This window comes from Pseudomicrostroma glucosiphilum (genome assembly GCF_003144135.1).
Source record: "Pseudomicrostroma glucosiphilum strain MCA 4718 unplaced genomic scaffold BCV69scaffold_24, whole genome shotgun sequence".
In the NCBI taxonomy this organism is placed as follows: domain Eukaryota; kingdom Fungi; phylum Basidiomycota; class Exobasidiomycetes; order Microstromatales; family Microstromataceae; genus Microstroma; species Microstroma glucosiphilum.
Genome location: NW_020289936.1, coordinates 23,642 through 36,179, shown reverse-complemented (window position 1 = coordinate 36,179; position 12,538 = coordinate 23,642). Strand labels below are relative to the sequence as shown.

Here is a 12,538-nt window from a genome sequence, read left to right as displayed (position 1 = left end):
GAGAGGAGAGAGAGGAGAGAGACCACCCAACCGATACTAGACCCTCGCTACTGGAAGGAAAGGAGAGGAGACCCCAACCGATACTAGACAAGCGAAAGCGGTCTTCCATCGGTCTTCTTCCTCGACGTCTGCTTGATGGTACGCTTTCACCATATCTAGAGAGGAGAACACTGAGGCTCCTGAAAAGGCGTCGAACATGTCATCTGCACGTTGCAGAGGGTAGCGGTCATCTCTGGTGACAGCGTTAAGATTGCGGTAATCTACGCAGAATCTGCTTTTGCCGTTCTGTTGGACGGTGACTATGGGCAATGCCACCCTGGAGTTGCTTGGTTCGATGATTCCCATCTCTAGGAGTTGGTCTACGTGTTTGTGAATGATCTTCCTCTTCTCTGGGCTGCATCTCCTGGGGGGCTCTGCCCGCAGACGCTCCCCGTCGGTCAGTGGGATGCTCATCTTCGGTCCCTTGAGGTGACCTGGTCGTCCATCGAGCGAGAACGCGGCTTTGTTCTCTTCTCTCAAAGCGCCTCGATGATGGATTGAGGGGGCAAGCCTGAGCCATCGACGCCAATCTGGAAGATCCCATCTACCAGGGCCGAGTCTTTGTCCCCAGAGCGGGCTCCCTTTGCAAAATAGTCGAGATCCTCTCTGCCGTCTAGCGGTCGACTGTCCACCTCCACATCGTCTGAGTCCGCGGAAGCGCATTCCGGGTGGTGATCGGTTCCGAGGTCCGGTTCCGGTCCGAGGGAGAAGCAGTGTGGAGTGGCCCGCGCGCCCGTTGAGAGTCGGGACGCGCACGTGAGCTGGGCGCCTCGTGGAAGAGTCACGTGGGACGAAGAGAGATTGGTAATCAAGACCTGTTGCGACTCGGTCCGCAGGAGACATGCTGGAAGTGCAAAGACTACCTCGCTGGACCCATTCGACCAAGCCGACGGTCCTACAAGAAGATCTGACTTCGGAGGTGGTGCTTTGTCCCATGAGAACGATATCCAACAGTGGTGGTTAGGCGGTAGGTTGAATCTCTCTGAGGCCGTGAGCGTGTAGAAGTCGGTGGGTTTGTGATCTCCTCAAAGACACCAAATGGGCCAAGAGACCTTGACCTTGACACTGAGGGGCAGACAAGCTTTGCCATCAAAGGCGTCGATGGAGATCTTGTGAACTTGTATCCATTCGACTCCTAGGATGATCCCTGGGCAAAGCTCCTCAACCACATAGAAATCATGTCGGAATCTCAGCGCGTGGTTGCCCTCGCCATCTTGTCCCTTGACGGTGAAGGAGAGGGTGACAAATCCGACGGCTTTCTGAGCTCCGATGCCGGTGATCGTGAGATTGGTGCTTCTGATGGATCCCGGAGGTAAGTTGCTCACAAATCTAGCGTCAATGAGAGAGATGGACGAGCCGGAGTCCAAGAGTGCGGGAGTGGGGCTCTGCGATGGAGGTGAGTTGGAGTGCCCGTCCTCAAGAGTGAGGAGGAAGAAGGTCGGGATGTACTGGGAGTGGCATTGGCCTGTCCCCACGCCTGGAAGATTGGGGATGCGAGAAGCTTTAGCTTCGCCGTGGAAGATGGGGAGATCTGCCAGTTCTGGGTTGGATAGGAAGGATCGAGCTTCTTTGAGGGACAGATGAGAGACATGGTTTGAGGACGTAGTAGGAGACACTTGCGCGGGCGGTAGTTCGTTTTTGATGTGCTGGGGGGGTAGCACATTACTCTGGTGATCCGCCTCTTCACCAGGGCGACTACCCCCCTTCAGTTTCCCAGCTTGCTGGAGCCAATCTCCGTAAACCTCGAGCCCGAGCAATCCGCCGTCTCGAAGTCTGACTGCAGCTGGTCGATGGTGAAGGTACTTGGTCCCAAGCACTCCGCCCAGAAGGATTCCTGAGGATCCTCTACGGTTGTGGCCGTCCTCGATTCCGCTTTCCCATGTAGAAGATCGTGCATCCAGTCCCAATGGTTGGAGTTGCACGTCTTGCATGGGCGAGAGAGGGTGAGGAAGTCGTCTGTTCCTGGAATTCTGTATTTCGTCGTCGTCCCTTCCTTGAACAGCGCAGATGCCTTGAAGGAGTTCTTCAGGTCTTGAGTGGTGTAGCGTCGCGCAAGTGGAGCCCTGATCTCCTGCTGTTTGACTGTGTTGGTGACCGTCAGTGAACCTGAAGGAGGGGCTGGGAGGGGCTTGCCGCTCCTGACAGCCAGTGTCTTTGTCAGAGCGCTGATCTCCCTGGCGTGCTTAAGGTGAATCTTCATGTCGGGTTCCATGCTTCGTAGCTCGTTCAGTAGAAGTCTAGCCTCGGGATGGAATGAAGCGTCCGTGCGGATGAACGCTCGAACTTCCTCTGGAAGGCCTAGCTTGATGTCACGAACAAAGACGTTCACCGAGAGCTCCGGATAAGCCAAATGAAGAAGAGCGAGCTTCTTGTGGAAGTACTTGGCGATGTCTTCCTCTCCGTCCCAAACATATGCGAGAGCTTCAGCACGGAGAGCGGCTTCATTGGGACGGAAAGCTAGGGAGAGTTCTTTGATCCACGCCTTCCATGAGGTGAGACCGGCTCTTACTGGTTCGTCCATGTTGGTATACCAGTGTGTGGCAGAGTCGCGCAAACAGAAGGGAAGGCAGCGAAGGATGAGTCTTTCCCATGTCGCATCCCCTGGGAATTGGTTGATGAGTGCAGAGATCCTCGCGATGAAAAAGCCATACTCTTTGGAGCTGCCGTCGAAGTGGCCGAGGTCCTCCGTCTTGAAGAATCGTCCTTTTGAGAGGCCATCGTCCAGTCCAGTTTCCATCCCGCCAAGGAGAGGAAGGACAAAGTCTTGTTCTCTGGTGTAGGTGGGAGCCGATCGAGGCACCTCTGTGGGAACGGTCCTTGTCTGAGGCGATGGGCCGTGAGCAGCGAACTCGGCTTGAGGAGATCTCGCCGTAGCGCCGTTTGAGGCGTATTCATTGATTTGAGCGAGGTGCGCAGGAAGGGCGGCCGAGGATCGTTGGACTGGAGAAGTGGGGGGCGTGGCCAACTCAAAGCCCTTGAGGTTGACGAGAATCGTCATAGCTTCGTCCTCCGTCATTCCTGCGGCCATGAAAGCTTCCTTGGGACCGACCAGGCTATTAGGGGCGCGCCAGCGTGCAATGCCATCGAGCTTCATCCTGTGAAGGTCGCGTACCACCTCCGGAGACTGAGGAGGGGTGACTTGTGAGCTTGTAGGAAAGACCTCCCTGAGGGCTGCTGCAAATGCTCGTCGTTGGCTTTCCTCGCTCGCTTTCGCGGATGCTTCAACGAGGCTGAGCATCTGTTGGTAAGAGAAGGTGGCAGACGCCTCAGGTCCTCCCTGCAGATCCTCGACACCCGGGGCAGAAGTGGAAGTTTCAGGAGCCATGATGTTAGCAGGAGCTGAGAGAGGGCGCGGGGGGTCTTCTTTGCGACGTTTCTTGGAACGCGGCTTACGAAGAGGGGCGTCGGGGTCGTCGCGAGTGGGGACGAGGCGGTCGTTTGCTCTTCGAGCGGGTGGTGGTAAGGACTGGATAGTAACGCGGTCTTCTTCTTGCATTCGGAGAGAACACAGGTAGGTTTCGATGATCCTCTCGGCTTGGGAAGCTTGGGGACTTCTTCAAGCAGTAGGAGGAGACGCCTTGTCCACCATGTGCAGGCTGCGAGTGAATGAATTGACAAGGGAGCAAAGGTGAGATCGGACTACAGTGAGGGTAATGACCGGTTGCGTGGCTAAGCCTCGGAGCCGAGAGGAGCGTGTTCAGCACAAATATGCTCCAAGAGAGGATTCCAGTCGTATAGGTCTCGCGTCCTCACGACCTCCCTGTAGTCCGTGCTGAGCGCTGCAAAGGATGTGCCAAGCGCGCAGACTCCGACCCTCCGCGAGTCTCGCTCACTCTCAATCACTCTCATTGAGAATGATTCACTCTCAGTCACTCTCAATCACTCTCACAAGACTCATTCATTCTCGTGATCCAATCCCCAGATGAAGACATATATAAGAAGCCCCCCGGGCATCCCCCCCTTTGTACTTTCCTTTCTTTCTTCAGAGCAATACACACCCACTTCTCCGCCGCTACCTCCTCCTCTACATCACCCTCAACCACCAGCCTCTACTTGTAAGACTGATCATCTTATAGTAGTACACCCTAGCTGATTACCTGCCGTACACTTTGCTCTCCAGGTACCAGCCCTAGCCCCACCTTGTCCTTACAGCTACTCTGCCTGCTATTTGGTTCAAGCCGACAAATAGTACTCAGAGCTTACTCTAGGATCGCTACCACTACAACCACAACCACCTACTGTACAACTACAACCCGTGACCACCATCACATCAACCGTGGCTGAGCGCCCTTGCGTTTTGAGTGTTGGCTAGCGACACAATGGCGTGCATAGATTATCGTCGGGAGGATGACAGGATATGAAACGTACGACAATCTGTATATAGATAGTCAAATTACACTCCTTTATTATACACTTTCATGATCATATGTCAACTATGTTTTATTCATATTGATCATACTCTTTTTGTCACTCAATTCTAGCCAAATGCGCGTCAAATTAGCCGCTGAACCAAGATTCTAGCCAGGCCAGAAATACTTTGGCAGGATGCATGTTCACAAGTAGCCACATGACACTGCTCTAGTGCTTGAATCTGGCTGAAATATGGCTCATTTTCAGGCTTTGATTGTCAAAATGCGAGGCAGACTGCCAATCTCACCTGCAGCGTGCTAGAATTGAGTGACGAAAGGAGTAAGTTACCGCCAATTATCGACAATCACGTCCCAAACATTAGCCGAAACACCTAGCGGATTGTATCGATGATGAGCCTATCCATTCTACTGCCGGGAGTTTTAGCGACGTGATCCCAAGGTCACTGAACGTCTTTAGCCTGCTGGTGAATTTTTGCCATATCATAAACCTTGCCAGGCGCACCAGCAATTGCTCGGGAAGTTTGTAATGCAAGCGTTGACCGTTGCGATCTTGATGGCCTGATTTGCCAGAGCGTCAGGAGATATATGGCGATGTCATTTCCGCGCCCTTTTTGATAGGGTTAGGGTTAGGGCTAATTGGGATGGGTACCCTGGCTGGGCCTTGTTGCAATGGCTCGATTGCCTTGCTCACTCCAGCCATACTGCCACGCTGTGGCAAGATTGAAGCCGCTTTCGTCTACTATATGTAAACAACCTTGTCAATTGTGATGCAAGAGAGCCATTCTGCGCACCATGCCTGCCGCTTTTCCTTAGTTGCCGCAAAATTACGTGCTGGTAAGTCACGGTGCACTCATTTGAGTGTAAAAGTGGCTTGGGAGGCTATAGCTCGCTGGAGAGTTGAGACAGAGAGAGTGCCAATGCTCGGATGGTGTGAAAGAAGATCGAGTGTCTTTGAGGGTAGACAGTGGGCGACGGCGCCAATACTGCTGGACATGACTGATATGCTCATCACCCAATCTGCTGCGTCTTGTGGGCCCTCCTTGACGTCTTTTGACCAGACTAGACGTCTTTTGAAGGCGGCTGACAATTGAAAAGACTGTAGAGATCTTCAGACCTCATTCTTGGGCAATGTGTTTGAAAGAATAGCGATTGTTGAGTCGCATGCGTACAATGCGCTTGCATCGCTCATCGCTGATGCGATTGTCGGTCCTGCGAGCTTCTGAGCCAGAAGTCTCAGTCTTTGAGGTCAAGGGGAAGCTTACGGGTGGTATGGAGATCATGGAAGTAGTGAAGGGGCACTGGACAATGTCGCATGATGAGGAGAGCAGCAGGAGGTGTCGCGGCAATGGAAAGTGCGTCTTAGATCTGTCAAAGCCAGCAGCTGTCTGCTTCCGCACTTCCTGCAAATATTACGCAATTGGACTGCCTCTTTTTCGCATTGTGGCGCAAATTTCAGCACATATGCAAAATTTACGCAATTGCGTGGAAAAATTACCCACGCGGAACGCAAAATCCCGCATTTGAGCGCAACGCGGAGTACAGCCTCTAGAGGTACAGTCACGCTTAAATCAGTGCACAGAGACTTGCCAACGGAGTCACTCTGCTGCAAACAAACAAAGGTGGCAAGCATGGTGCGCGGATTGGCTTTCCCTGCTCACAATGAGTGAAGCAGTCGTTTCATCGTTGAATCTGGCTTCGACCTGGCCACCGCAAGGCAGTACTGTATGAGTGAAGTGGACAGTGCAAGCAAGCCAGTGATACTGGACCGAACCAAGGCGCAAAGTGGCCCTCATTTGTAGCCGTCTCCGCTGAGAAACAGGCCTTTGCACACCAGATTCGCTTTGAATAGTCAAAGTTAGCTGTCTAGCTATCTTCTGTGCGGCATTTACCATTTCCATCGGGCACATCAATGTGAGCGGAGCGGCTATCCTGACGCGCACTGGCTAGTATTGAGTGACAAAAGGAGTATCCTCTGAGGCCCCCTACACGCCTGGTCCTCGACTCTGTAAGCGCGTTTTGTATTTGCCACAGGCTGGTCCCTGTTGCATTAAATTGCGTAGTTTCGCATGGTTAGAAAGTAAACTTTGCAGTCGAATGCGTCATCTTTGCGTGTATGCAGGTTGTTGCTGAGCAGGGCGTAGAAGAAATATCGCATCTTTCCAAATTCCCCGAGGTGTCCTACATAGACTAAAGCCTCAAAGAATTTCACAATATCAAAGACAGCAGTGTAGGAGTGAGTCAGGTGCAAGCAGGTGTGCAAGAAGCTCCTAATGCCAAAATCAGGCACCGGCAGCATTAGACTTACGCAGAGTGGTGCCCTTTTCTTTCTTTGCTGGGCAAACACATGCACATGCTGTAATTGTGACGTGTGTGTATGCAGAAAGCACTCATCGGGACTGCAAAATACTGCACTGTCTGCAGAGATTACTTTTTTCGCTGCAATGCAGAGACTTCTTTTATTCACTCAATTCTAGCCAGATGCTCGTCACAGTAGCGGCAGTGCTCAAGTTCTGGTGCATCTCACGAGATCTTGGTGCGGCTCTAGGCAGAGCAACAGAACGCCACTTCAATTTTGCTGCCGAGCTCCGATGAAGCCACCGCTTGGGCAGCCACCACGCGAACACCACGCAAACACCACGCAAACACCACGCAAACACCACGCTTTTCACAACTTCTCATTGATTTCAGGACAAAGACTACAGATCCGTTGAGCTCTGAGATGAGCAGAGAGCGCCCGAAACATTTGTTCGGCTTGAGTACTCGCTGTCAAAGTCGCCTGCAGGGGTGAAGGGATTGTGCAAGCGTCCCATACAGTAGGCGGTCTAGAGCAACTAGCTGCTATCTATTGCTGAATTTCGCTGACGCGCGAGGCAGGCCGCGAAAATCTAAGTCAAGCCACTCTTTTTGGCATCATTTGGCTACGACTGAGTGAGACAAGGAGTAGATTGTGGTTGTGGGCTACTGTACGGATTAAGATTCACATTGGCGAGGAGAGACCGCAAGGTCAGACCCCAACGAGTAAGATACTTCGAGACACCGGAAAAAAAAGCTTCACACCATGACGAGGGAGCGCAGGTGATACTCAATCTCAGGAATGTAGCTTTGCATGGTAGCCGGTATTTTCAGAGACGTAACACCGTACAGTGGGACATTTGCTCAGTGCTTCTGCCCCTGCTGGATACGTTGACAGCCAACATCCGACCCACACTAAGCACTATAGCGTGTCATCTCCGTCCCAAAGTGAGCTCACCGCACTATAGCGTGTCATCTCCGTCCCAAAGTGAGCTCACCGCACCCGTTCGGGATTCTCTTGAAACCAGCACTTAAGATATAAACTCGCAAGCGTGCATATCAATTAGTTCAGGTACGATTGAGATCGCCGCTTGCCCATTCCGCTCACGACAGTACGCAGCTAGTACAGCGTTCTCAACTGGGACTGCATGACGAAGGAAGTGGATTGGACCCTGTTTATACCCGACAAGTCCATAATGCCATTCAGTCGTTTGGAGGCTAAGGCTACTACGGTAGCTGGAATTGCTTGACGCGTGCGTCAAGAGACCGCTTGCATGGTGGCTCGCAGACAAAGAAGCGCTGTTAAGAAGACGGACCAAGTATATTGCCCGCTGAACTAGCTCTTCGCATCTTCCTCACCTGCCGGTCACATCCGCCGCAACAAGCATTGCCCCTCGATGCACAATTGAACACAACAGTACAGTACCAATGCAAGTTGCAAGCAGTCTGCTGTCAGAACGAGGTGTTCCGAAGTTGTGTCTGTCCGAACGGCTGCCACGGCAGCGACGGTAAGACCACGGCAGATCACGTGACCCCGTTGATACGCTTTCCGCGCTTGTGCTGACATCGCGCTGCAGCCTGATCTGCCTTGAAGCCTTTCTTGCCGTCTTTGACTACCCCATGGCACACTCACATGTTGTCAGACCCTACTGTGATAGTATGACCAGGCGACGGGTCATGGACACTTGAACTGCAGGTAACACTCACCCCTACAGCTTGGAGTGTCTGTAGCACGGCTTGAGTCACGGCGGTCGGGCACGGAGGGATCCGCTGTGCTCGACGACACACGACTCCGTTCCGGACCCCCTTGTCGTTTCCACCCCTCCTTCGCTGGCATCTGCCTGTTCGTCGAACCGTCGATAGTTACCTCTAGCACAGAGGCCGATGGTCCTGCGGAGACAGGGCCTGGCAGAGGTCTGTGATCCGGATGGGCATTGGAATAGTGTCTGATGCGCGTGGCTGAGGGAAAAGGTTGAGGGCACGAGGCTGGGGACGAGCTTGCGGGGATAATCCGGGAGCGCGCCATGACAGCCTGCCCCGTTGGCGCTGGTGCCCTGCACACATCAGCACGGGGGGCCTGCCAATGGGGGACCTGAGCAAGGGAGGCCGAGCACCGGTGCCTTGCATACCATTTATCACCTGCATGGCGCTGGTCCGGTGCATGGCGCTGGTCCACTGCATCGCGCTAGTCCTCTGCATCGCGCTAGTTAGTTGCATAGCGCGATTTAGCCGCATAGAGCGAGTTACCCGCATAGGGCTTGGTACCTGAATAGTCCTTGGTACCTGAATAATGTGTCGTACCTGAATAGCGTATTGCTGTGTGCCTGGGCGGTGTGCTGGCGTGGCGCTGGCTCGGCTCCAATCTCCACTCCCTACTTCCGCCCTCTGCCTGTACGAATCGTTTCTCTGGTCTTCCATCGACTAATACACAGACTTCGCAAAGCACAGACGGGAGGTGGCGGCAGCGCCGGAGAGGTCATGCGCGACCTCGTGGGCGCAGTGGTTCGTCCGAGCCAAAGCAAGGGGTCGTGGGTCGCGCAGCCGTTGGAGTGTACTCTTCCGGCGCCGGCTTCCTCCAGAACCGCCTCGATCGCAGGTGGCTTTATCCCCAAGTCACGACGTCTTCACCATGCCTGCAAGTAGGTAGTAGCCGCCTCATCCCTGCGGCGACTGCGCCCGTTCTCTTCGTCGCTTCTGCGCTGCATCGTGACGGCAGCAGACCAAGCCCCCGATCCAGCTCCAGTGCCTCCTCCACCGCTCAGAAGGGCCACTGCCAGCAGATGCAAGCTAGTCGAAGCGGACATGCTCCCTCAAACAAAGAGCCCTTTTCTTGTTGCCTGCACGCCTCGTCCTTTTGGTCTATGCACAAGTCGACCCGCCGGTCCCTCTCTCCATGTTCCGCCCTTTTGGCTCGCCCTTTGACGGGAGGTCCTCCCGCGACTTTGTGCGGCCCATGGAACTGCCACGAGACGTCGTCGGGCTCACAATCCGACGGTAGTTGGGTCGGGGTCTTCCGCTGCATCTGTCAAGAGGTGGACATGATCCACCAACTCGTGGCGCTAGATCTTACAAAGCTGCCAGGACCATGCGTTGCGGGAACACCTTTGCGCTGCTGTGGCTACGGGTTCCCAAGCGCCAAGTCTTCTCGGACAGCAGGTCATGAGCAGAATCTACTTTTCTGGGCAATTTTGGCAAAAACACCAGCGCCATCGTCAGTGACTCTTTGCCCAACGACAAGGGAAGATGATGCTTGCCATTTCCACGAACGTAGATGAACACTCGGTGGTACCCGTCAAGAGTGGCAGGCTGAAGAGACGATTAGAGAGGTTCGACTTCCTGCGATCGAGCCTCCTGCGATCAACCTTGAAGAGGAGACACACGTCGAGCATCAAGAGGAAAATGACAAGGCTTCCGCAACGCAGACTCGCCGGCAGGAGCAGGGTTTTTGACGATTACAAGCCAGCCAGGAGCGCCGTCCCGTCGCTTCTCGTTTCTGAACATTTTCCAATGGTGCGAACGAGGCTGTGCCGAAGGGAAGACACAACGAGACAGCGCCCGAGTTGGGCGAAACACAGAGGGAAGGACGGCAACACTCGTGCGAGCCCTGACGCATACACGCAGGACTCCCCGGTCGAGTCTAAACTCTTCAGACCTGACGAGATTGGCGTTTCAACGGCAAGAACAAGGAGTACTGCATTTGGGTTACACGCTTTGGCACCCTCCTCGACTCAGCACACGGCGCATGGCACGACCGAACCATTGAAGTACCTGCTCTCTGCCTCGGCGAAGAGGGGGCCGATTGGGGTACGCCGGTTTGCACGACAGCAACAGGGAAGCTCTCAAGACCTGGCAAGCTTGGGTTGCTGAGATGGATCTGGCTCTCCGACCCCACGAAGCTACCTTGAGACAGCTCGCTGATGAGCGAAAATGGGACTGCATCAAGGATAAGCACGTACTACTACCAAAAACCGGCCCTGCTCTGAATGGCATACCCAGACAGGAGCACGAACAGCTTTGTCACCCACATCAAGCTGGGAAGCCCCATGGAGCTTCACGCGTTTATCCGTCAGAATCTGGCCAACAACCCCGTCGCAAGCTGATTGCTTCACGAACTTCGTAACAGGGAGCCTGCCATGAGGATCCATGCCGAGAAGATGGGACTGATTCCTAATACTGTCGCTTCCAATCCAACTTCCACTAGGATCGTCGTTCCCAACGCTCAACAGGCTCGACCCGACAATCTCGCCTTCGCGAGGAGATTCAATCTCAACAATCACAAGCAGACCTTTGAGGCCGGCAATCACTATAAGGAGAACGGGATCACAAAGTACCGCGTCTCTGGTACCAATAAGGCCATGACGCTCTCTCGAGTCTGCGAAACGTACCAAAGTCAGCACTGGGGTCGAATGCACGAGCTACTCTTCCCCAAAGGCAGCATCAATTTCGGAATGGGTCGAATCACACAACTCCTCAAGTGCGGGCAATGCACTGGCAATGATAGGTCACCTCTCGGCCAATACGGAAGTGAGGATCACCGAACTCCCCTTGGTACCCTTGCCGGGAAAAGTTAAGCGAGCAGCCATTCAGATCTGAATGCGACACAGCTCTCTGAGCAGGTGTTGCCTCCGCAGACAACCTTCTCCGGGACGTCGCTGCCTCCCCCATAGACTCACACGGTCACCATACTAGGACCGAATTCTATCGCCTGGCTCACTTTACACGGAGCAAAGACCTTAATGGTGAATCCGACTCTTGTTGACATCACCCTGAATGGGAGCGCTGGCGCGACCGGCACCTCGGCTCTCCCGAACCTTCCGGGTGTTGGCACTAGCAACTCGCTTCTCACTCATAGACGCTTCCATCATCCTTGACACCCTTCGACAACCCATCCAGGGAGGAGAGCTCACCGACACCAGTATCGGCTCAAGCCGCACTTTGGAATACGCTACTCTGGCTTTCAGGATCGAAGAAGAGGATTTCCTCGGCCCTCACAGTCTACGCGTCCAACACGATTTCTACATCGTCGACAAGCTCAAGGCAAGGCGTCGAGTGGATCCGGGGGCAACGCATCGTGCTTGACGTGGCAAAGGGCAGGGCTACTCGCGAAGTAGGCGCAGACTCAGTACATTGGATCGTCTGGTGCCTCGGCCCCTGTCCCAACACGCCTGCGCACGCCGCGCTTGTGTGCAACAAGGCAATCACTATCCCGGCTCGCCACCACGCTTGGTTACAGTTCCAGTGGGAACCCTGGATCGCTCTCGACGCCACATACTTGACCGACCCAAGCTCTTGGGCAGAACGGCGAGGAGGTCCAACTCTCCCTTCCCTGTAGTCTCATCACCGCTGGCCGAAATAAGCACTTTCCCTTTAGCAATGGATCTGACAGGGACGCCGTCACCGCCTTCCGTGCATTCCTTACAAATGCACACCTCTGCCTCCAGCCTCTCATCCAGACCAAGGAGTTGATGTCCATTGAATACACGCCCTGGAGTAACAGGCATTACAATGCGCAGACGATATGTTCGACGCTTTCTCGGGCGCGACTGTTTGCTCCCTTGATATGGAAAAAGCATAGCACCAAGTGTATGTAGCACCTCAGGACCGTTGGAAGATCCCTTGCGCCAGTGACAGAGGGTATTTCCAATGCAAGCGAAGAGGACAGGGCGCTAGCCATTAGGAATGTACGGCCTCCTACCAACCTTTCCGACCTCTGGAAGGTTCTAGGGCTTTGGAATCACTACCGTTCTCACATCCTCGAGTTCGCCCGTAAGGGAGCCCCGCTGCAGTCACTCACAGAGGGCATCAGATGGGAAAAGAGGGCATCAGATGGGAAAAGA

The 12,538-nt window shown here is 54.1% G+C and overlaps 3 protein-coding genes across 3 annotated transcripts; 1 reads left to right on the top strand and 2 right to left on the bottom strand.

Annotated features, from left to right (window-relative positions):
- Window positions 1-515: 515 nt before the first annotated feature.
- On the bottom strand, window positions 516-1,630 carry BCV69DRAFT_301965 (hypothetical protein; the record flags this gene model as incomplete). Its single annotated transcript, XM_025494632.1, has 3 exons — window positions 516-1,021; window positions 1,106-1,516; window positions 1,618-1,630. The coding sequence occupies 3 exons, from the start codon at window positions 1,628-1,630 to the stop codon at window positions 516-518; spliced, it is 930 nt and encodes a 309-aa protein (XP_025344823.1).
- Window positions 1,631-1,744: 114 nt separating this feature from the next.
- On the bottom strand, window positions 1,745-3,364 carry BCV69DRAFT_301964 (hypothetical protein; the record flags this gene model as incomplete). Its single annotated transcript, XM_025494631.1, has 1 exon — window positions 1,745-3,364. One exon carries the CDS (start codon window positions 3,362-3,364, stop codon window positions 1,745-1,747), a length of 1,620 nt encoding a protein of 539 aa, XP_025344822.1.
- Window positions 3,365-10,834: 7,470 nt separating this feature from the next.
- Window positions 10,835-11,780, top strand: BCV69DRAFT_301963 (hypothetical protein; the record flags this gene model as incomplete). The annotated part of the gene is made up of 3 exons (XM_025494630.1): window positions 10,835-11,225; window positions 11,318-11,440; window positions 11,554-11,780. The coding sequence occupies 3 exons, from the start codon at window positions 10,835-10,837 to the stop codon at window positions 11,778-11,780; spliced, it is 741 nt and encodes a 246-aa protein (XP_025344821.1).
- Window positions 11,781-12,538: the final 758 nt, after the last annotated feature.